The sequence below is a fragment of the Myotis daubentonii genome, chromosome 16, assembly GCF_963259705.1.
Source record: "Myotis daubentonii chromosome 16, mMyoDau2.1, whole genome shotgun sequence".
Classification (NCBI taxonomy): domain Eukaryota; kingdom Metazoa; phylum Chordata; class Mammalia; order Chiroptera; family Vespertilionidae; genus Myotis; species Myotis daubentonii.
The window spans coordinates 22,158,977-22,182,948 of record NC_081855.1 but is presented as its reverse complement, the minus strand read 5'-3'; the positions used below and the strand labels follow the sequence as shown (position 1 = coordinate 22,182,948).

The window sequence follows — 23,972 nt, the reverse complement described above, 5'->3', positions numbered from 1 at the left end:
CAGTGGAAATATAATCAGTATCTGCTATCCTGCTTGTTTTGAAAATGTGAATTCATGCCACTGTGATCAACGTATTAGGGAACAATATGACCATAACACAAATTTTACATTTGCTTATGTGTGATGTTGTTCATGAGAAACACCAGATAAACACAGAAAACTGCACCCAACTGAACTAAGCTGCATAGGAATACACAAACAGCTATCGCAGTTCATCACATGAACTCATGTTATGAGCCACACCTATCCCTATTTGGTGTTACAACTGCCCACCTACTATCAGATAACCCTCCTTCCTTCACTTCACAATAACTCCGAAGCTGCAATCCTTCTGAAGCCCACTTCTAAAGGAAACTTCCTACCTTGTTCAAGGTAGTATTTACATTATTTCTTAACCAATAAACGTATAAAATTGTACAACTGTTTTATTAGATTCATATCTTTTTTTTTTTAATGTCACTGCAGAAGTTCTTGAGTGTCATTTCCCTAACCCCATTTTCCACATAAGCTCTGTGGTTTTTATTGTGTGATTTTGCATAGTGCAGTGATTTTTAGAAATGTAAGTGTTACATTACAGAACTAACTATTATGTCCAATTGATAATTTAAAAAAGCAAACTGCAGATTAGTATATATAGTATAATCCCATTTTATTAAAAACATATATTTCATGTGTCTACAGATATGTATGCATATTCATCAATGCTTACAAAAAGGTCTGGAAGAACCTCCTGCAAACAGTTAATAGTGTGGTATCTCTGAAGGCAAGAATATGAGAGACTGTCACTTTAAACTTTAAGTATATTTTTGTTTGATTTAGATACAATGAATTTGGATTACTTCTGTAATTTTAAAAATTCCTTTTAAAAAACAAACAATATTTCCAATACTAGAAGTATAGAAAAGAGTGATCATTACATCATTTGATTATATCATCGCCCTGCTTAACACGTTAAGCACCCAGTCAGTCACCGGGTGACTGACATTATACTTTCCGTCTGGAAGACAAAACAGGCTGGGTGCTTAACATATTAAAATTCTCAATACTTGAATGCAAAGTTCTCAATATTTATGAAGGACCTGGCCCCTCCTACCTTCTCCAGCTTCATCCCTCACTGTTCTTCCCCTCATTTATATATTCAATTAAAATTTATTTAGAATCTTCCATATGCAGGCACTGGGGATAAAGCAGTGAAAATTAGACACAAATCCCACTCTCATATAACTTAGAATCTAGCAAGGGAGAGACTTCAATAACAAAACTGTACTTAAAATTGCTTAATAAGAAATGTGACATTAAAAAGGGAAAACAGGCAGGCTCAGGGATCGGGAAAAGCCTCCCTGGAAATGGAAGTGATACTTATGCTGAGGATTTAGGATACGTTAAGAATGGGACTGATAAAAAGGGAAGAGCATTGCAGACAGAATGTGCAACAGCCAAAGGGCCAAAAGAGAGCTTGGGCCCTTCAAGGAAGAAGTCAGTATGGCTGGAGAACAAAAGAAAAAGGAAGAGAGGTATAAGATAAGGTTAGAAGCAGCAGAAGCTAAATTATGTGGGGCCCATAGAACATGCAAAGAATTTTGCACCTAATTCTAAGAGCAAACAGATACAATTAAAGGCTTTCAAGAAGGGAAATGACATGATCCGAAATGTGCATTCAGAAGCTCATCTGGGCTACTGTCTAAAAAGAAAGGCCTAAGGAGAGCCAGGAATAAATGTGGAAATGACACTAGGAACTTCTTTCAATAGCCTGTGGATTACTAAAATGATAGCCTGGACTAGGATGGTGGGAGTGGAAACAGAGAAAAGTAAATGGATTCAAACTTCTGTTAGTAGGTACATTCAACAGCTCTTGGTATTGACTGGATGTGGGGATACAGGAAAGGAAGGGATAAAGAATGACTCAAGTCTCTAGCAACAGCACTTCTCACATCCTAGCCTCCAGCCATACTGAACTACTTGCAGTTCCCTAAGCCCTCATGCCTCTTTCAAGCCTCAGAGTGGAAATGCCCTTACATCATCCTTCAGCTGCAAAATGCTTCCTCATCCCAGCCTTCCCTAACCATGCCCAGATTAGGTGCTCTAATTGCATGCTCCTGCAGCTTCTCACACTTGCCTGTATCATAGCACTTGGCACACTGCATTATAATCATACTAGAGGCCTGTTGCACAAAATTCGTGTGAGGGGAAGAGGGAAGGGTGTCCCTCAGCCTGGCCTGTGCCCTCTCACTGTCCCTCAGGGGATGTCCGCCTGCTGGCGAGGAATCGCTCACCCTCTTTCAGGTTAAACCCTTCACTTGTGCTCTGAACCCTACTTCCTTCCCATCCTCTGCAAGGACCTCTCCCTGCCATCTATTTCCTTTCTTTCTGAGATCTTTAATCTATTTATCATTGTTTTCTCCTCAAGTAACTGAATCAACTCTCATCTATAAAAAGATATCTTTGCCTGACCGGCATGGCTCAGTGGTTGGATGTCAACTTATGAAACAGGAGGTCACAGTTCGATTCCTGGTTTTGGACTCGATCCCCAGTGGGTGGTGTGCAGTAGGCAGCTGATCAATGATTCTCATCATTGATGTTTCTATCTATCTCCCTCTCCCTTCCTCTCTCTGGGATCAAAAAAGCTTTTTTTTTTTTAAAGATACTTTCAAATATCTTTATCTCTGACCTAGACTATTCTCCTTAGCTTCAGACATCCACTAGCCTCCAAAACTCTCTAGTTCAATGTCCTACAGAAATTCCAACATGCCCAAAACTAAACTTAGGCTCTTTCTCCTAAAACCAACTCCACTAAAACCAACTTTATTCCCTGTCTCAGAGAAAGGACCATCATCCACCCAGTTTCTAAGCCAGAACATCCGGTGCTACTTTTATTTTAAGTTTTTTTAAATTGATTTTTAGAGAGAGGGAAGGGAGAGGGATAGAGAAATAGAAACATTGATGAGAGAGAAACATCATCCATCGGCTGTCTTCTGCACACCCCCTACTGAAGACTGAGCCTGCAACCCCGGCATGTGCCCCATCAGGAATCAAACCAGTGACCTCTTTGTTCTTAGGTCAATGCTCAACCACTGAGCCACACCAACTGGGCCAGGTGCTACTTTTAACTCCCTCTTCTCCCCTAGCTTCTCATGTCATTCAGCTAATAAAGACCAGTGCTCACCTTTGGATTCTACCTCCTTAATTTACCTCATATCTACTCACATCTCCCCATCTCCAATGCCATTTCCTGGTTCAGATCCTTTTCACATGTTGGATTATTATAGCATCCTCCTACTATTCTTATTTCTAATCTTACTCTTCAACAAATTTTCACAAGCAACCAGAGTTATATTTCTAAAATACGTATCTGACATGTTATTTCCCTACTTAAAGTATTCAATAGCTAGCTCTCCACTACCTTTAGGATAAAGGTCAAATATTTACTGCATGATCCTTCAAGATCTGGTCCCAGCTTACGCCACCACCCACTCTACTATGAATTTTATTCTCAAGGCACAATGAACTACTATGCTCTCTCCCCCTTACTTCACCAAAATCCCATACAGAATCCTAAAGCATCGTAAGGATGGCTCAAACCCAAAGCAGCAAAAAATTCTTATCCTATACTAAGTAAATATTCACTTAAAATAATTACTTTTACAAAATTCTATAGTACCACATAGTGGTGAGAGAGGGAAGCGCATAATAGAGATAAAGCAAGTGTGGTGAGGTAACTGTACAGTGCCTCATAGCTGTGTGTACCAGGACACCCACACTTTGTTTGCTCATCTTGCTGATTATATCCCTCCAGGAACTTACATCATTGGGGCTCAGGCTGCCCAGCCCATTCTCCTGCTCAGAATCCTTCCCAGACTCAGTGCCCTGAGAGGACCGGGGATTGGATGGATGAATCCAGATCTCCAGGCGAGTAGTGTCATCTCCAACATGCCGGAAAGTAGATTTCTTCCCTTTCCGCCACTGGTCAGGGTTCAGTTCCGATTCCTCGTGTTGCTTTTTTTCCATCTGTTCTGCCTATACAGCATACAAACATACAAGCTCAGACTCTTCTGGGATTCAGTTAATAAAGGCAAGTGCTCACCTCATCTGAGTATGTTGACCAAGAACTATAAAAAGTAAAAATTTTGCCATAGTTCCAAAATAGCACAGCTTTAAAAAAAGGGGGGGAGGGAGAGGGCAGAGTACCATCTGCTTTGTCACATAAAAGTTACTGATTCTATAAACTAGATGCTATGGAACATGCACATTCAAGGACCCCAGAGAGTTCTTCTAAAGATGAGTTTGGTTCTGCATAGGGACTGACTCCCATCAGCACAGCCCCCTTGAGCAAATTTTTAGTCATTCCCTTAAGAACACAGAGGCACTAAGAGAAACACATTCTCCTAGGAAGGAATGATCCTGCCTGCATCCCCACTCACCTTTCGTTTGGTCTCTTCAAACAAGCTCATGAGACTCTCCTTGGCAGTCAGGATAGGGTTGCTGGCAGCTAAACTGCGCATATAGTAATACACAGCATCAAGCTTCCTCCTCTGTGGAAAGAGGCCAGAGACACTGAGTCAACCAAGTTCTTTTCTGAGTCCAGCCTAAATCACCTGACCCAAGAAACCCTAATATCTCACCCAAACTGTGCCCCAAGCTGTAATTCCAGTAAGGAAATGAGAATGTTATCCATGGAAGAAGCCATGGCAATTACATCAGAAAGATCTCTTCTTGCGCAATACCTTATATGCGGAGGTGCTCTAAGAGCCAAGTACTCATAAGGGGGGGAAAAATAAAGAGCTCATAAAATATAAAAGTCAATTATGTTTTGTTTTTAAATAAAAAATGTTCAACTCGCTTAATCCGTTTGGCTCAGCCGATAGAGCATTGGCCTGCGGAATCAAGGGTCCCAGGTTCGATTCCGATCAAGGGCATGTACCTTGGTTGCGGGCACATCCTCAGTGGGGAGTGTGCAGGAGGCAGCTAATTGATGTTTCTCTCTCATCAATGTTTCTAACTCTCTATCCCTCTACCTTCCTCTCTGTTAGGAATCAATAAAATATATTTTTTAAAAAAATGTTCAACTCCCCTAATAATTTATAGTTTTTTTAAAAAATTATTAATAATAATGGCAATATTAAGCATAACTAAATATGAGGCAAGTGATCAGCACTTCATAGATATTATCTCAAAACCTAAGGATAGCCCTAGCCGGCTTGGCTCAGTGGATAGAGCGTCAACCTGCGGACTGAAGGGTCCCAGGTTCGATCCTGGCCAGGGGCACATGCCTGGGTTGCGGGCTCGATCCCCCGTAGGGGGTTGTGCAGGAGGCAGCTGATCAATGATTCTCTCATCATTGATGTTTCTATCTCTCTCTCTCCTTCTCCTTCCTCTCTGAAATCAATAAATACATTAAAAAAAAAAAACCTAAGGATACTGCCACATATTATTCCCATTTTAGAAATGAGGAAATGGGAACGCTCCTCAAATACTGAAAAGAATTATCATATGACCTAGAAATTCCACTTCTGGATATATACCTAAAAGAATTGAAAGCAGGATCTTGAATAGGTATTTATACACTCATGTTCATAGCAGCATTATTCACAATGCCCAAAAGGTTGAAGTGTCCATTGAGAGATGAATAGATAAACAAAATGTGGTATATACATTCAACTGAATATTATTTGGCCTTAAGGAGGAAATTCTAATACAAGCTGTAACATGAACGAACCTTGAAGATATAATGCTAAGTGAAATAAATCAATCACAAAAAGATAAATACTATATGATTCCACTTATATAAGGTACTGAGTGTGGACAAATTCATAGAAACAGAAAGTAGAAGAGTAGTTGCCAGTGGCTGGAAGGAAGGGAGAGTGGGGAGTAGCTGCTTCATGGGTATAGAGTTCCAGTTTTGTAAGATGAGGAGAGTTCTGAAAATCGTTTGAACAACAATGTAAGTGTACTTAGTATTACTCAACAGTACACTTAAAAATGGGTAAGATGGCCCTGGTCAGTGGCTCAATGGTTAGAGCATCAGACCACACACCAAAAGGTCACGGGTTCGATTCCCAGTCAAGTGCACATACCTGGGTTGAAGGTTCGATCCCCGTCCCCAGTCGGGGTGCATGTGGGAGGCAACCAATTGATGTGTCTCTGTCACATCAATATTTTCTCTGTCTTCCCGCCCCTCTCCTTCCCTTCCACTCTCTTTCTTTAAAAAAAAAAGACATATCAAGCCATGAAAATAAACCTAAATTCATATTGGTAAGTGAAAGAAGCCAATCTGAAAAGATAATATCCTGTATGGTTCCAATTATGTGGAATTCTGGAAAAGGCAAAACTATAGAGGCAGTAAAAATATCAGTGATTGTCAAAGGTTCAGGGGATGCAAGAGGGACAACAGGTGGAGGGTGGAGCACAGGCTATTTTTAGTGCAATGAAACTATTCTGTATGATACTATTAATGGTAGATACATGTCACTATTCATTTATTTGTTCAAACCCATAGAAAGTACAGCAGTTAAAGTGAACCTTAATGTAAACTATGGACTTTAGTTAATAATAATGTATCAATACTGGCTCATCAATTATAACAAATATAGTACACTTATGTAAGATGTTAATAATAGGGAAAATTGAGGGGGAAGAGAAAGTTGAGAGAATATATGGGAACTCTGTACTTTTTGCTCAATTTTTCTATAAAGTTAAACTGACCAAAAGAAATAAAAATAAAAGCTATTAAAGAAAAAAAAAATCCCCAAGTTGGGGAAGGGGGAAAGTCACAATAAGATATTACTTCACACCGTCCAGCCAGCGTGGCTCACTGGTTGAGCATCAACCTATGAACCTGGTGGTCACGGTTAAATTCCTGGAGGGTGTGCAGGAGGCAGCTGATTGATGATTCTCTCTCATCACTGATGTTTCTCTCTCTCTCTCTCTCTCTCTCTCCCTTCCTCTCTGAAATCAATTTTTAAAAAAAGATATTACCTAACAGGGTGGTCATATTCAAAAAAAGAAAAGAAAAATAACAAATGCTGTCAAGATTGTGGAGAAATCAAAACCCTGGTACATTGCTGGTGAGAATGTAAAAGGGTACAGCTGCTATGAAAAAGAGCTAAACAGCCGAAACCGGTTTGGCTCAGTGGATAGAGCGTCGGCTTGCGGACTGAAAGGTCCCAGGTTCGATTCCGGTCAGGGCATGTACCTGGGTTGCGGGCACATCCCCAGTAGGAGATGTGCAGGAGGCAGCTGATCGATGTTTCTCTCTCATCGATGTTTCTAACTTTCTATCTCTCTCCCTTCCTCTCTGTAAAAAATCAATAAAAAAATATATTTAAAAAAAAAAAAAAGTTAAACATAGAATTATCATATGACCCAGCAATTCCATTCCTAGGTACAGACCCAAAAGAACAGAAAACAGATATTCAAACAAACACTTCACAAAAAACACTGTTCACAACAGCTAAAAGGTGGAGACAATCAAAATGTTCAACTGATGAATGAATAGTAAAAGCATTGAATAAATAAAAGTGTTATATCCATACAATGGATATTATTCATCCATAAAAATTAAGTATTGATATGTTGCAACATGGTCAAAAACTTGGTGATAAATGAAAGAACCCAGATATAAAAGATCATGTACTGTATGATTCCACTTACATGAAACATCCAGAATAGGTAAATCCAGGGACAGAAAGCAGACTAGTCATTGCCAGAGGCTGGGGCTTGGGAGGCATGGGGAGGAATGGATATGGAGTTTTCTTATATGGTAATGAAAATGTTTTGGAACCAGACAGAGTTAGTGATTGCACAATGCTGTTAATGTACTAAATGCCACTGGACTGACAAAAAATTATTTACAAATACCTGTAAATGATTTTATGTTATATTAATTTTACTGCAATTTTTAAAGCCATTGAGGAAAGATTATATTTTCTAATTAACAAGAAACATAGCAATTCATTCAATTACAAAAAAGAAAAACTAGAAAAGAAGACAAGAAATGAGAAAGAAGGAAAAACAGAAGATAGATGAGAAACGAGAAAAATAAAGCCACAAAGGGGTGTGGAAAAAAAAACAGATCACAAAGAGAACAAGGCATGCTCTCACTTTTGGGAGATGCCTGTACTTTCCTGTGCCACTCTTTGTCGGGGGGTGAGGGGGGTGGGAGGCGGGGGTGGGGGATGGGGGGAGGGTGTTACCTTGCCTTGCCCTCTCCTAAGTTCGAGGGCCTTTCTTTTGCTTCGGTAACTTATACCCTGAACCTACGCAGCTTAGCTAGCTCAGTTCTACTACCTCTGAAACTTTCTAAATAAACTTTCTCTTATAATTTGAGTTCTTGGCTCTGAAATCTTTCTTTGCTCGTCTCAAGAACCAAGGCCCAATTTCACCACCGGTAACACTTCCAAAGAAGTATCTATCTTCAGACCTTCCACCACTGCCTGGAAATGACCTCACTCAAATGAAGACCGTTCCTTGGACTGTGCTCAAGCTTCCCCATAAAAGCCCCGCTGAAAGAAAAAACCAACAAATCAACAAACAAAAACAACAAAGAGAACAGGAAAGAGGTAAAAAGTGAGGAGAGATTCAATCTATTCTGAAGGAGTGTATCAGTAAACCACATTACTTAATAATTTCAATCCATAATTATTAGGCATGTCTTTGAATCTTTTGTGAAATAAAGGGGAATAAAAATTACTAACTCAAACATTATTTGGGCAATGAATTAACAGCAATGAATTACAGCATTTGGGCAATGAATTACAGCATTAACAAAACTCTCCCTGATAATGATCTTGTTAGCTGCTTCTTATACTAGAACAGGGGTGGGCAAACTTTTTGACTCGAGGGCCACAATGGGTTCTTAAACTGGACCGGAGGGCCGGAACAAAAGCATGGATGGAGTGTTTGTGTGAACTAATATAAATTCAAAATAAACATCATTACATAAAAGGGTACGGTCTTTTTTTACTAGAACCTTTGGTACCTACCATTGGTCCCCACCCTTTCTCCTTCCTTCAGCTTCCTCACTAGGAGGTGTCAGATCCCAAGGTTCTCTGTTAGAGCCACACTTAGAGGAGTTTGGTAAGATCCAGAGAAGTATGATTTGGCATTTACTGTGTTTCTGCTAAGGAGACTCCTTAGGGGAAAAGCTAAGAGGAATAAGGGAATGATCTAAAGAAAGGAAACAAGGATCTGAGAACCTGGGCTACTTGAGGACTTTAAGAGGGAAAGGGAAAGGGAGCTTTATTTTCCTTCCAGAAATAAGTAACCTAGTGCAACGAGATAGGGAAGGGAAGCAAGGCAAGATTCAGAGCAGAAGCCTTGGTCAAAAACAGTGCTTTGGCTGGAGCATGAACATTCCCCAGGGAAGTTAATTGCAATGAAAGTAGATGAAGTATAGATCCCTGACAACTTATCTCTAAAAGTAACAGTAACAAAAGGAGCTTGAGGATGGAAGACATAAGGGAATATACTTTGTATTCTAGCTAAATAGATGAAATCTAGCTCCAGAAGCTGATGATGTCAAAATCTGTATTTCTAAGATACTGCCTGCAAAATTCTTCCCCTCTCCACAGGATTTCTTACCGTATACACTGCCAGCAGAGCCAGCTGGTTATAGGGGCGCCCATTCTTGGGAGCAATGTGCTGGGCCTTCAGGTACCAACTGGAATGAAAAAACAGTTTTAAAAATGCTAGTCCCATATCAACCCTTTCCCAATTCATCACATGATAGTCCTTACTACTTAAGACATAAGCTTTATTGTTAGATGTAACCCTGAAGTGGTAAAGTTTGGCTAAAGAGACCAAAAAGGACACCTGAAGGACATCCGTACAGAAGCTCAGGTAACCCATTGCTCTTAATAGGGCTTAGCTTAAAGCCACACAGGGAGAGAAGCAAATGAACAAGAGGCAAAAGTACCTGCGTGCTTTCCCGTAGTTTGTTGTGTCATTGGCTTGTTCCCGATACCTAGCAATATCTCCTTGACAAATCATACATCGCTGGGCACTGATCAAGGCATATTTTACCTTCAGGAAAAATAATCAGTTAATAGCATACCCAAGAAACTCTAACTTCAACCCCAAAGTACAGGGACAGGGCCAAAATGACAGAGCAGCATCAAGGCACTAGTAGTCCTCAACAAAGTAAAAAGTTTTCAAGTCTAACCTTGACTAGCAAAAAGAAAATAGCCAACAGTGTGATAAAAAAAATTTACTGAGAAAAAGTAACAGAAGGGAGAGGGGCCATTTTTTTTTTTTTAATCCTCACCCAAGGATTTGTTTTTATTAATTTCAGAAAGAGGAGAAGGGAGAAGAGAGAGGCAAAGGGAGGCAAACACATCAATGTGAGAGAGAAACATTGATTGGCTGCCTCCCATACACGCCCTGACTAAGGATCAAACCTGAAACCTAGGTATGTGCCCTGACCGGAAATTGAGCCTGCAACCTTTTGGTGTATGGGATGATACTCCAACAAACTAAGCCACCTAGCGAGGGCGAGAGGAGCTCATTCTTATTTCAAGTCCCAGGCAAATGGAAGAAAATATTCTGAAACTAAGAGTCAGGAGGCCTGACTCTCCATGTAATAGTTGTGTGATCTTAAGTAGGTCTTTGGGACTCAGTTTCTTCACTTGAATGTAAAAAACACCTATTCCATAGGGTAATTGAAGGAAATAAATATAAAATACTTCACAAATTTTAAAGCGATATACAGACCCTGGCTGGATAGCTTAGTTGGTTAGAGTGTCATCCCGATATGCCAAGGTTGTGGGTTCAATCCCCAGTCAGGGCACATACAAGAATCAACCCAGGAATGCATAAGTAAGTGGAACAACAAAAATTGATGTTTAACCCCTGTTTGATTCCTGGTCAGGGAACATGCCTCGATCCCCAGTAGGGGGCATTCAGGAGGCAGGCAATCAATGATTCTCATCATTTATGTTTGTATCTCTCCCTCTTCCTTCCTCTCTGAAATCAATAAAAATATTTTCTTAATTTTTTGATGTTTCTCTCTCTCTCAAATCAATAAATAAAAAAATAAAGTGATATACAAATATTAAGACAATTACTTACTGTTCTCTTTCTCGCCTCAAACTGTTAATATCACCACATTGTGTTATTGCATTACATCCCCTTTGCAAAATAACAGTTCCCTAAACAGTAAGTTACCCTTTACCAAACGTGCCAGTACTGTGTAGTTACATACATACTAGAGGCCTAGTGCACAAAATCTGTGCACTCGGGCAGGGAGATGGGGGGTCTCAGCCTGGCCTGTGCCCTCTCACAGTCCAGGAGCCCTCGGGGGATGTCTGACTGATGGCATAGGGAGCAGGCCTAAGCCATCAGTAGGACATCTTTAGTGTTGCCGCCGAAGCGGGAGAGGCTCCCGCCACCACCACTGCGCTCCCCAGCTGTGAGCCCAGCTTCTGGCTGAAGAGAACTGCCCCTGTGGGAGCACACTGACCACTGGGGGACAGCTCCTGCATTGAGTGTCTGCCCCCTTGTGGTCAGTGTGTGTCATAGCGACCAGTCATTCTGCCGCTCAGTCAATTTGCATATTAGCCTTTTATTATATAGGAGGACTAGAGACCTGGTGCACGAATTCATGCATGGGTGGGGTCCCTCGGCTTGGTCGGCGATTGAGGCCAATCAGGGCCGCAGGAGGTTGGCAGGGGGAGGGCCCGCAAGAGATTGGCTGTGGGTGCGCACTGACCACCAGAAGCCAGCTCCCTCTGGTGGTCAGTGCACATCATAATGACCAGTTGACCAGTCGTTCGGTCACTTAGGCTTTGATAGATAGATAGATAGATAGATAGATAGATAGATAGATAGATAGATAGATGTGTGTGTGTATGTGTATGTATATTACAACAGAGTAAACCCTCAGCAACCCTAAGACATGTGCCCAACCTAAAAACCTCCCTGAGGAACATCACTTCATAACATGTAATTCCACTCCACCCCACACATAAGAAATTACGGTGTCCCTGAACAAAAAACAAAGCTTCAAGGACAAGTACATAACGAACCCTCAGGAAGGCTCATTTCTAGCTAAATAACTAGCTCCTGCACACCAGCCTCCTAACACATAACTCAAACATGTGCCTCAGCAAAGTTATATATCATTGTCATCCACCTTCAGAGTCCTGACTATCCTACACATTATATGAATGAACACTAAAAACCCTTGGTATTTAACTGATTAAGCACCAAGAAAACTAGTTATATCTCCATACTACAGCCACTTTGCCATCTCAATGAGGGGAAGAAAAGGCTCTCCACTATCCTCGCAATGAAATCCTAGATAATCAAGCCTCTGCTCATTTATTCAGCACCATTACCCTCCTTATTCTCTGTGCCATATCAAACTAAACTTCTCAGTCCCGCTAACACGCCATGCTCTTTCCCACTTCAGGACCTTCACATATATTGTTCCCTATCTCTAGAATGTTGTAGTTCTTGCATCTTCACATACCCCTTCACCTAGCTAATGTCTCAGGTGTTTAGCCTCAGCTTAACTGTGACTTCCTCAGTCCTCCATGATCCTCTAAGCCAGCGGTTCTCACCCTGGGGGTCGAACGACCCTTTCACAGGGGTCTCCTAAGACCATCGGAAAACACAAATATAATTACATATTGTTTTTGTGATTAATCACTGTGCTTTAATTATGTTCAATTTGTAACAATGAAAATACATCCTGCATATCAGATATTTACATTACGATTCATAACAGTAGCAAAATTACAGTTATGAAGTAGCAACGAAAATAACTTTATGTTTGGGGGTCACCACAACATGAGGAACTGTATTAAGGGTCACGGCATTAGGAAGGTTGAGAACCACTGCTCTAAGCCTTTTAATAGTGTATACCGCCTCCCGCCGGCGCCCCCCCCCCCCCCCGCCCCAACACACACACACACACACACACACACACACACACACACACACACAAAATCCTTTGCAGAAGTCACTGCATCTGCAATTACTAATCCAACATCTGCACTCACCCCTAATCAAACTCTAAACTTTAAGAGCTGGGATCATGGCTTTCTTGTTTCACACTGAATTAATTGTGTGTGCCTAGAATGGCACCTGGCATGTAGGAGGGACCCAAATACTTGCCGATTAGTAATAGAGCTTACGCATAGTAATTCATCAGAAGGAGCAGAAAGGCAAGAAGAAGCCGTTACTCCATAAATTGCACCTCTTTCTCTAATGAATCTTTTAACCTCTTCCTTTTCCCCTGGCTCTTTCTTCTCTACACATAAATATGCTCCAGTATCTCACAACTTAAAAAGAAACAAAGTTCTCTTGAGACTATGTTCTCTTTTAATACTATCTCCCCTCCTTGCCTTCATAGCCAAGACTCTTAAAAAGAATGGCCTATATTACTCTCATTATATGTACTACCCCACTTCTCATTTACTACAATCTGGCTTCCATCCTCTCCAATTAAAATAACTGGTGGGTGATAAGGTCATCCAATCCAATGAACACTTTTTAGGAATCTTTTTTTTTTTTTAATATATTTTATTGATTTTTTACAGAGAGGAAGGGAGAGAGACAGAGAGTTAGAAACATCGATGAGAGAGAAACATCGATCAGCTGCCTCCTGCACATCTCCTACTGGGGATGTGCCCGCAACCCAGGTACATGCCCTTGACCGGAATCGAACCCGGGACCTTTCAGTCCGCAGGCCGACGCTCTATCCACTGAGCCAAACCAGTTTCGGCTTTAGGAATCTTAGTATTTGATGACTCTATAGCACTTGACAATTTTATCCACCACCTTGAAATCTGATAACCGAACTCTCTGTCCAGCCATTCCGTCTCCCAATTTCTGCTTCAATTATCAACTATATATTGATGACTCCTCCATCTATATCACCAGCCCACCTCTTTGTCCTGAGCTCCAGACTGACCAGAATATTCATTTGTTCATTTTCAAGCTCCTCCACCTAAACATATCCAAAACTGAACTACCCTTTTCCTTTCCACCCACTCTCCTAGGCCACAAACTGGGAGATGATCTAGACTCCTCATGTCTCTAATCTCATCAGTCACACCAAATTATCCAGTAGTCCAAGTCTATTTTCCTTATATTCTTCTAATCTGTTTCCTCTTTTCTACCTCCAATATCTCTACCTTCATTCAGGGCCACAACTTGACTCTCCTACCTCCACTCTTGCCCAAACTCATCTATTTCCCAGAATGACTGGCTGTAAAAATGAATCTATGATATCCATTTGTTAGAAATCAATCAATGTTTCCTCAGTGCTTTCAGAATAAAGTCAAAACTCTCCAGCATCATGCATATAAGCATAACCAATGGACATAAGACACTGGGGGGTAGGGGAAGCCAGGGGATTGTCAAGGGCGGGGGGAAAAAAAAGGAGACATACGTAATACTCTTTGTAATACTTTAAGCAATAAAAAAAAAAAAGAGGAAAAAAAACCAAAAAACTCTCCAGCAAGATTTTATGATTTATCCCTTTCTACTTCATTAGCTTTATCTCCTGTACAGCCCAATTCCACATCACATACACCAGCATATTGAACTTCTTCCACTTTTCCAACAAGGTTTGATTCTCTCTCACTGTGCCCTGCATTGAAACTGCCCCTCTGCTGTTACTCGTGTTTCGAAACTCAACTTGACAGTCTCTATAAAGCCTTCCTTGACCGTATCCATCTAAATCAGATCTACTTCTGCCCAGCCAGTGTGGCTCAGTGGTTGAGCGTCTAACCAAGAACCAGGAGGTTATGGTTCGTTTCCTAGTCAGGGCACATGCCGGGGTTGTGGGCCCAATCCTCAGTAGGGGGCGTGCAGGAGGCACCCGATCAATGATTCTCTTTCATCATTTATGTTTCTATCACTCTCTCCTTCCCCCTTCCTCTCTCTGAAATCAATAAAAAACATGTTTAATTTTTTAAAAACTTTAAAATAAATAAATAAAAATAAATCAGATCCACTTCCTCCTATGCCCCTTCGACACTGTATATGTACCATTATCATAGTACTTATAACTACAATACAAACAATTTTAAAAAATCAAACACTTAGAGGCTGAAAGCATGCTATTAAACAATGATTGGGTTACCAAAGAGATCAAAGAAGAAATAAAAAGCATCCTGGAAACAAATGACAACGAAAACATAACAATTCAAAATTTATGGGACACAGTGAAAGCAGTCCTGAGAGCGAAGTTCATAGCTCTACAGGCCTATCTCAGAAAACGAGAAAAATGGTAATAAATTATCTAACCCTACAACTCAAAGAATTAGAGAGCAACAGGAAAAGCCCAGAGTAAGCAGAAAGAAGGAATAAAGATCAGAGCTGAAATAAATGACACAATAACCAAAATAAATAAATAAATAAAACCAATACAAAAGATCAATAAAACCAAGAGTTCTTTGAAGGATAAACAAGACTGCTAAACCTCTAGCCAGGCTCACCAAGAAACAAAGAGAGAGGACCCAAATAAACAAAATCAGAAAAGAAAGAGGTGAAGTAAGAACTGACCCCACAGACAGACAAAGTATTATTAATAAATACTACAGCCCTAGCCGACTTGGCTCAGTGGATGGAGCGTCAGCCTGCGGACTGAAGGGTCCCGGGTTCGATTCCGGCCTAGGGCACATGCCTGGGTTGCAGGCTTGGTCCCCAATGGGGGGTGTGCAGGAGGCAGCCGATCAGTGATTCTCTCTCATCATTGATGTTTCCGTCTCTCTCTCCTTCTCCCTTCCTCTCTAAAATCAATAAAGAAATATATTTTTTAAAAAAAATACTACAAACAACTCTACTCCAAGTGGACAACCTAGACAAAATGAACATATTCCTAAAAAAATACAATCTTCAAAAACTTAATCAGGAAGAATAAAAAAACCTGAATAGGCTGATAACTACTGATGAAATTGAAGCAATAATCAAAAACTTCCAACAAACAAAAGCCCTGGTCCGTACAGCTTCATAGGGGGACTTTTACCAAACATTCAAAGACCTAAAACCTATCCTTCTCAGACTATTCCAGAAAATTCAAGAGGAAGGCACACTTCCAAGCTCTTTCTATGAAGCCAGAATTACCCTAATCCCAAAACTAGATAGACACTACAAAGAGAGAGAATTACAGGGCAATATACCTGCTGAACATAGATGCTAAAATCCTCAACCAAATTCTAGCAAATCAGATCCAGCATTACATTAGAAAGATCATACACCATGACCAAGTGGGATTTATTCCAGGGATGCAAAGCTGGTAAAATATCTGCAAATCAATAAACGTATTGAGAGACAAAAATCACATATCATTGATGCAGAAAAAGCATTTGACAAAATCCAACACTGTTTCTTGATAAAAACTCTCAGCAAAATGGAAATAGAGGGATTATACCTCAACATAATAAAAGCCTTATATGACAAACCTACAGCCAACATCATACTCAATGGGCAAAAACTAAAACCATTTCCCCTAAGAACAGGAACAAGACAGGGATGCCAACTTTCATCACTCCTGTTCAACATAGTACTGGAAGTGCTAGCAACAGTAATCAGACAATAAGAATAAATAAAAAGCATACAAAACACCCAGAAATCTATGGCTTTTTTATACACCAATAATGAACTCACAGAAACAAAAAAAATTCCATTTACCATTACAACACAAAAATTAAGATACTTAGGAATAAACTTAACTAAGGAGGTAAAAAACCTATACTCGGAAAACTACAGAAAATTGAAATAAGAGATAGAGAAAGACATAAACAAATGGAAGAATATACCATGTTCATGGATTGGTAGAATCAACATCATTAAAATGTCCATACTACCCAAAGCTATCTATAAATTCAATGCAATCCCCATTAAAATACCAACAGCATATTTCACAGACCTAGAACAAACTCTCCAAAAATTCATATGGATCACTGAATAGCTGCAGCGATCCTGAGAAAGAACAACAAAGTTGGAGGGATCACAATACCAGATTTCAAGCTATATTTCAAAGCCACTGTTCTCAAACCTGCCTGGTACTGGCACAAGAACAGACATATAGACAAATGGAACATAACAGAGAGTCCAGAAGTCAACCCAAGCCCTTATGCTCAATTAATATTTGACAAAAGAGGCAAGAACATACAATGGAGTCAAGACAGTCTCTTCAATAAATGGTGTTGGGAAAATTGGACAGATACATGCAAAAAAAATGCAACTAGAACGTACACCATACACAAAAATAAACTCAAAATGGATAAAGGACTTAAACATAAGACAGGAAACCATAAAAATCTTAGAAGAATCCATAGGCAGCAAAATATCAGACATATGTCATAGCAATATCTTTACCGATATAGCTCCTAGGACAATGGAACTAAGGAGAAAATAAACAAATGGGACTACATCAAAATAAAAAGCTTCTGCACAGCAAAAGAAACCATCAACAAAACAACAAGAAAGCCCACTGCATGGGAGAACATATTTGCCAATGTTATCTCCAATAAGGGTTTAATCTCCAAAATTTACAGGGAACTCATACAACTTTAAAAAAGGAAGATAATCCAATCAAAAAATGAGCGAAGTAAAAAAAAAAAAAAAAAAATGAGCGAAGTACCTAAATAGACACTTTTCGAAAGAGGACATACAGAAGGCCAAGAGACATATGAAAACATGCTCAGAGTCACTAATCATCCGAGAGATGCAAATCAAAACAACAATGAGGTACCATCTCACACCTGTCAGAATGGCTATCATCAACAAATCAACAAACAACAAGTGCTGGCAAGGATGCGGAAAGAAAGGAACCCTCGTGCACTGCTGGTGGGAATGCAGACTGGTGCAGCCACTGTGGAAAACAGTATGAAGTTTCCTCAAAAAATTAAAAATGGAACTCCCATTTGACCCAGTAATCCCACTTCTAAGAATATATCACATGACAATAATTGATTTAATTGCCCCGTAACCCCAATCGGCTGTATCTTTCACTTTTGTAACCTTAACACCCAGCACAGTGCCTAGCACATAACTAACACTAGATAAATGCTTACTAAATAAATGAATAAATTTAGGATAAAGAAACTGGCTTACTGTCTTGCGTAATGGCTTGCTACGAATGGCAAGACCATCCATGTAGTCCTCCAGTTTGAACTTGTAAGTAACCTGCAGCTTTTGAAGCAAACTATCAAAGAAGTCACTACCCTGTAAAGAGAAAAAAATAAGGAATTAAAAAATAAGCTGAATCAGCCAGTTCTAACCCAATCTACCCACCAGAAACTTGGGCAAGTGACCTTTTCACAGTTCTACTAATGCTCAGCCATCTGATATAAAGGGGAGCATATACAGCACTAACTAAGCAAAACATAAACTCATAGCATAAGCCACTCTATGATTTTACAGATATGAACACCTACACACACACTCTTTTCCCCGGACCTTCCCATCCCCACAACCCCTGGTTAAGATCTTCAGAAAGCTTCCAAGCTCGGAACTAATTCCAATTGTAAGTTATGGTCTCAAGGAAGCAACAGGAGTAAGGTAGGCCTAAACCCAAGAAAAGAGCATACAGTTTTTTGGTCAATGTTCTGTTATGTAGTATTTCATGTGGTAAAAATCCATCACAACTACAGCATGCTGAAGTTTTTTTCCTGTGGACAAAAAATGATGGTTTACCTCATCCAAGAGTTCCAACAGTCTGTTCCGAATCTGTTCTGGGTTATCAACATTCGGATCCTTGAGAAGCTGCCTGAACTTCTCAATCACCTGATAGAAAGCATTCTTCCACAGGATCTGATCCACATTCTGATTATCAGAGAACTCAATATCTAATAGAATACAGCGCTCATATAGCTGCAGCAGTTCAGCTCTGGAATAAAATACATGCAACTTCTAGCTCCAAATACACCACAGAAAAGGCAAGACTCAAGATTTGAGCTTTTTGCAAATTAAATATCTTTCTTAACAGGAAATCCAAAATGCCATCAGGTATAATACTCATTCTAGCCTCCATTCTGCACAGTATAATGCCATTTTAAAAACAGTTATGTCTAGGAAAGTAGTTTTTCCCCCATATGCCTGAACCTAAATTTAACAGCTGACATAAGATCTTCACCACAAGTTTTATGGTGTTCATTTCTTGGCATTCTGGAAAGTCTTTCCTTTTCCATTTCCAGATTCCATGTTCTCTTAAGGTTAATTTCTTTTTTCTTAAAGAGAAAGTGGGAAGTATAATAATTTCTAAGACTGGAAACAAAATTTTGTTGTTTTTTTCAATTGTCCCTTCCTTACAAAAATCAATGTGAAAGGGAGATAACACCCAGTAGCTTACCTAGTAAGTTTTCTACTTTCCTCAGCCATAGGAGCCTATACACCTCCCAGCTTATCCCCATTTCCCTCTAGCCAGGATGGAATACACCATACCTAAGCTGAGCCATCTTTTCCAGGCCCTCAGGACTGATGCGGTCCCTGGAGAGCAGGTTGCTGAGCTGCAGTTCCTGGTTATCAGCCACCCGGAGAAGCCTATGTAGTTCTTGTTGCTGCATGTTCCTCATGTGCTGCTCCATCTCCTCAGGACTCATGGTGTTGGCAGGGAGAGGACTACAAACATATTGTCCTGATGGAGTCGGGTAGCCTGGGTAGTAAGGTCCTGGGTACACACCATTTGTAGGGCCCACTGGGTACTGCAGAGGGCTATAGCCTGCATAAGGATACTGGGAGGCAGGGCCTGGTGTCCGGGGGTAGTAATAAGGGTTGTCAGAGTTTTGAAACTTATAGTAAGATGCTTGGGCCTGGCGTGAGTCACCCCAAGATGTAGGGCTGACTTCATCATCAGTGTCCAAGAAATGTAGCTGGGGTGTCTGGCTCTTTAGAGCAGGTTTCTGATCAGGATTGTTTGGGTCCCACAATCGTCGAGTGGTGCCTCCTCGGCCCCAACTCCGAGATCCCTTACTACCAGATCCAAATAATAGCCGAGGTCCCAAAGGTGTAGACTCTGGAGAACCAGCTGAATTGACAGTTAGGGTGGTATGGGCAGGCAGAATCAGAATGCCACGGCCACGACCCCGAAGTTCTTGTTTCAGGTTTTTGGACTCCTGCTTCTCAGAGCCTTTGCCCCCACTGCTCAAGCCTTTATCAGGCTTTAACCTATCCACATCCTCTCTGGCTGGCCTCACTATGGGGGAATCTTTGTTCATGGTTTCTGCATCAAAAGTGACACGAAGAGTGCCTCGATTTTCTTTACCGTTGCTTTTCTGCTCTCCCTCCCCACGTCCTGAACAGTTTCTTTCTAAATGTTTCTTCCTTTCTGAGCTCCTCCTGGGCCCATCAGACTCATCAATTCTGTCCTCATCCAAGGAGTCAGTTGAGGACATAGACACTTGCTTCTTCAGTCGTGACCTCAACTTGGTCCTATCCTGGCGGCGGCGGCGACATCCATTATCAGTCACGCCAGACCCCTCAGCACTGTTGTTGCTACCAGCTGAGCTGGTACTGCAAGTGCGGTAGCGGTTCCTTCGTTTGTCTGAGCGGGAATAGCGCTTTGCAGAACCAGGCTTCCCCTGTGCTGGGTCTTCATTCACTTTCTTCATCCCCTCCCCTTTTTCAATCCTCTTTCCTTTTTCTCCCTTTGCAGCCCTTACTCTGTCACAATTTAGGCTCTTTTGTATCTCATTTTTGTCTGGTTTATTCACAACTTCCTCTTTCATTTGTTCCCTACATTCATCTTCCTCTACTTTCAGTTGTTCTACCTGGTTGAGGATTTCTTCCTCATCCATCCTGCTAGTAGATTCTTTGGTAAGAGTCTGCATACGCCTTCCAGGCTGATAGATCTGCATGTCAGGTTTCTTTGTTTTCTTGATGATTCTTAGACTTCGATCCTCTTGTCCAGCAATTCTAGGAGAAGACTCCTGTGCCCGAATATTTTCTGGGTCTACAGGACCATTTTGCTGTTGGTTGTCGAGTTCCTTGCAGACATCTTTGATGAGCTGTGTACCATTTCCAACAGCTGAAGAATCTTTGTCATTAACAATTTCATCCTTAAATTCATCACTCCCAGAGGGTTCTTTGATTTTAGGTTTGTTCCTTAGTCGTGAAAGACCAGGCTTATAGATTTCCAGATCAGGGCGTCTATTATCTTTGCGTTGCCTGGGCTCCTTCATGATTTCTGTGATGTTGGAGAGTATTGGGGAGGAAAGAGTAGAAGAAAAGAATAAAGAAGGTGGGAAGGGGGTAAAATGTCATTCTGGTGAAGTAACAGAAAAGTCAAGCAAGAATTACACATCAAAATGCTATTATTGGTCCTGGCTGGGTAGCTCAGTTGGTGAGCGTTGTCCCCGATGCGCCAAGGTTGTGGGGCACATACAAGTATCAACGAATAAATGCATAAATAAGTGGAATGACAAATCGAAGTTTCTCTCCCCGCCCCGCCAGCCCGTCTCTCTAAAATAAATAAAACTTTTAAAATGTTATTATTGATTAACAAGGAAGGAAATTTCTGCAGAAACAGAAATTCTAAGTTTACAATATTTGTTCAGCACTGACAAAGCTAAGAACTTAACTGTGAACTCATGGAAACAGACAATAGTGCAGTGAAGGCCTGGGGAGGAGGTGGGGGCAGAGTGGATGGAGGGGGCTAATGGGAAGTGGTGGGAGAGTGGACATCTATAATACTTTCAACAATAAAGATAGTTTGTTTGCTTGTTTTAAAAAAACCTTTCTTCTTTCTTTCAAACCTAGCAATATGTTCTGGTTTCTCTTCAGACCGCATAAATCTTTCGCCTTTTAAACCTAGAAACTTGGTTGCTTTTTCTCAACAATAAAGATAATTTTTTTTAAAAAAAAAAAAAAAGGGAGGAAGTGGGAGCAGGGAGAAGGAGGTCAATGGGGAAATAAAAGGGTACAACTGTAATACTTTCAACAACAAAGATAATAAATATTTTAAAAAGAACTTTATTGTGTTACTCAAGTCATATTCGGATCCCCAAGACCCTAAACTACCCCATTACTGTCGGAATAAAAGATCTCCAACCATTTCAGCAACAGGCTGTTCTCTATTATAGAGCCCTCAGATCCATCTTAGTCTTTTCTTCTGCCTCTAACGTTTTTCCAGGATGGCTAAGTCCTTTTAACATACCAGTAGGAAAGAAGTAAAAGTGGGATATGCATAACAACCATGGTCTGGACATCCCTGGAGAAAAAAATGGCAAGTCCAGACTTTGACTTGGCCAGAACAATCCTCTTCTTTAGGCTACCAATTACCCAATCATATACCTCCTGCCGAAGCAAACTGGAAGCAGTTTCTTTCACATTCTTCAACTCCACTCACGCTCACCAACTCTCTAACGGTAGCCAACAGAGTCATTCCAAGAAAATACTGCTCAGACTATCATCATTAGAATACTGAGACTAAGTGCTACTATGATGATGGAATATGAGAAGGAAAAAGTTCCATAAGGAAGCGTTCCCTGGAAGATGATGGGAATATTGTGACAGGCTCTCAAAAATACCAAAGACTGGGGCACCCAAGAATAAGAGCAGAGGACTTCAAAAACCGCTGTCTGGGCTCCATGAACTTACTTAATGACACATAAGCAAGTCTCTATTTTTTTGTGCCTGTTATCTTTATCTATTCAGGGGGACGACTACTACAAATAGCTACTAAAGCTTTCCGTGGAAAAGTGACAGGAATTAGTGAGATTACAGAGTACATAACATGAAATGCTATATAAAATCCTACTACTGTTCTAGAAACACCAATGTAAACAAACCTATAATAGAAATGTACACCTGTGTGTATAACAAAACAACTGAAAAAGAAAAAAAAAACCTTGATGTATTACTGCTCCGGTGTTCTCAGAAGTTTAAAAGACTGTTCCAAGTCTGAATAAAGTAAAGCAGTTTAACTCCAGAACAGCTCACCCTACGCAGCCTTTGTAACTTAGGTGAAGTGGAGAGAAGGGGAAGAGGGAGAAAAGAACCTGAATAAATCCAATTCAGTCGACCCATGAGAACCAGCCTCACAGGCTTGGGCCACAGGTCTGCAGAAGCCTCGCTACCATTCTACACAAGTGCGCTGCCTAACAAAGGGGCGGGGAGACACTAGAACCTTCCCTGGGCGCTTTCCTGGTGGGGCTGGAGACCTGAACTTGCCGGTTGAGCATTTTCTCTGAGAAAAACAGCTCCCACACACGCCAAGGCCCACCCAGAGGAGAGCCGACTCTCTGAGGTCCTGGACCCCTTCCCGTGGCCCCTCGTCAGAAGCCTGCCTTGGGGGGAAAAGTTCGGCAAGGGAGTGCCAACCTATTCAGCTTTCCTCAATGTCCCCGGTTCCTTCTCTCCAACGCTCAACAGATGACGGGCCTGGGGAGGGGAGGATTCCTCGGGGAACGATACACGCCGGGGTCTCCGCCAGACCCCAGCGCCCCTCCTTCCCGCGTCTCCTGGCGGCTCGGGACCCACGAGCTGGTCTGAGAAGACGGAGGCAATGGGGGAACAGTCACCTCCGCGGTCAGAAAGGGGGCGGAGGCAGGCACTCGGGTTGGACTCGTCTGAAAGGGGCCAGAGGCGCCTGAGCGGGACCCCACACCGGCCCCGGGGCTGGGAGGGCGGCCAGGAGGACCGCCCTCGGGCCCCCGCCCCCACTGTTGGGGCAAGGGGCGGGGGCTCTGAAGCGCCACGGACCGAGCGGGGAGGAGGCAGAGGAGGAGAGGAAGGCGGGGCGGGCAGGCCCGGCCCAGGAGCTGGGCGGTGCGACTCACCTCTGCTCCCGGCCTGCGGAGCCAGAGTGGCCAGGATCCCTCGCAGCTCCGACGCGGAGATCCGGACGCGCTCCAGCCCTTCCGCCATCTTCGCCGCTGCTGCAACAGCTGCAGCGACGCCGCCACCGCCGCGCGCAGCCAGGAAACCACGGCGGACGGGCGGCGCGCGCGCTCACCCACCTCCCACCTTTTTCCCCGCCCCCTCCCGTCCTCCTCCCCGAACGACGGTGGCCGCGCTGGGAGGAA

At 41.8% G+C, this 23,972-nt stretch overlaps 1 protein-coding gene across 7 annotated transcripts in view; it reads right to left on the bottom strand.

Moving 5' to 3' along the window:
- The window catches only part of SMG6 (SMG6 nonsense mediated mRNA decay factor), a 217,688-nt gene extending 193,722 nt beyond the window's left edge, over window positions 1-23,966 (bottom strand). For 2 of the 7 annotated variants that reach the window (XM_059669127.1, XM_059669130.1), the window contains exons 1-8: window positions 23,727-23,966; window positions 19,393-21,133; window positions 18,646-18,838; window positions 18,064-18,174; window positions 9,911-10,017; window positions 9,577-9,655; window positions 4,419-4,529; window positions 3,802-4,014 (exon numbers count right to left, since the gene is read on the bottom strand). In XM_059669127.1, the coding sequence (XP_059525110.1) occupies window positions 3,802-4,014; window positions 4,419-4,529; window positions 9,577-9,655; window positions 9,911-10,017; window positions 18,064-18,174; window positions 18,646-18,838; window positions 19,393-21,133; window positions 23,727-23,814 (2,643 nt within the window). In that variant the 5' untranslated portion in view covers window positions 23,815-23,966. Of the gene's footprint in view, window positions 1-3,801; window positions 4,015-4,418; window positions 4,530-9,576; window positions 9,656-9,910; window positions 10,018-18,063; window positions 18,175-18,645; window positions 18,839-19,392; window positions 21,134-22,795; window positions 23,439-23,468; window positions 23,625-23,726 lie in introns of those variants that run through there. The other 5 variants (XM_059669129.1, XM_059669128.1, XM_059669131.1 and 2 more) reach the window with 5 other exon arrangements.
- Window positions 23,967-23,972: the final 6 nt, after the last annotated feature.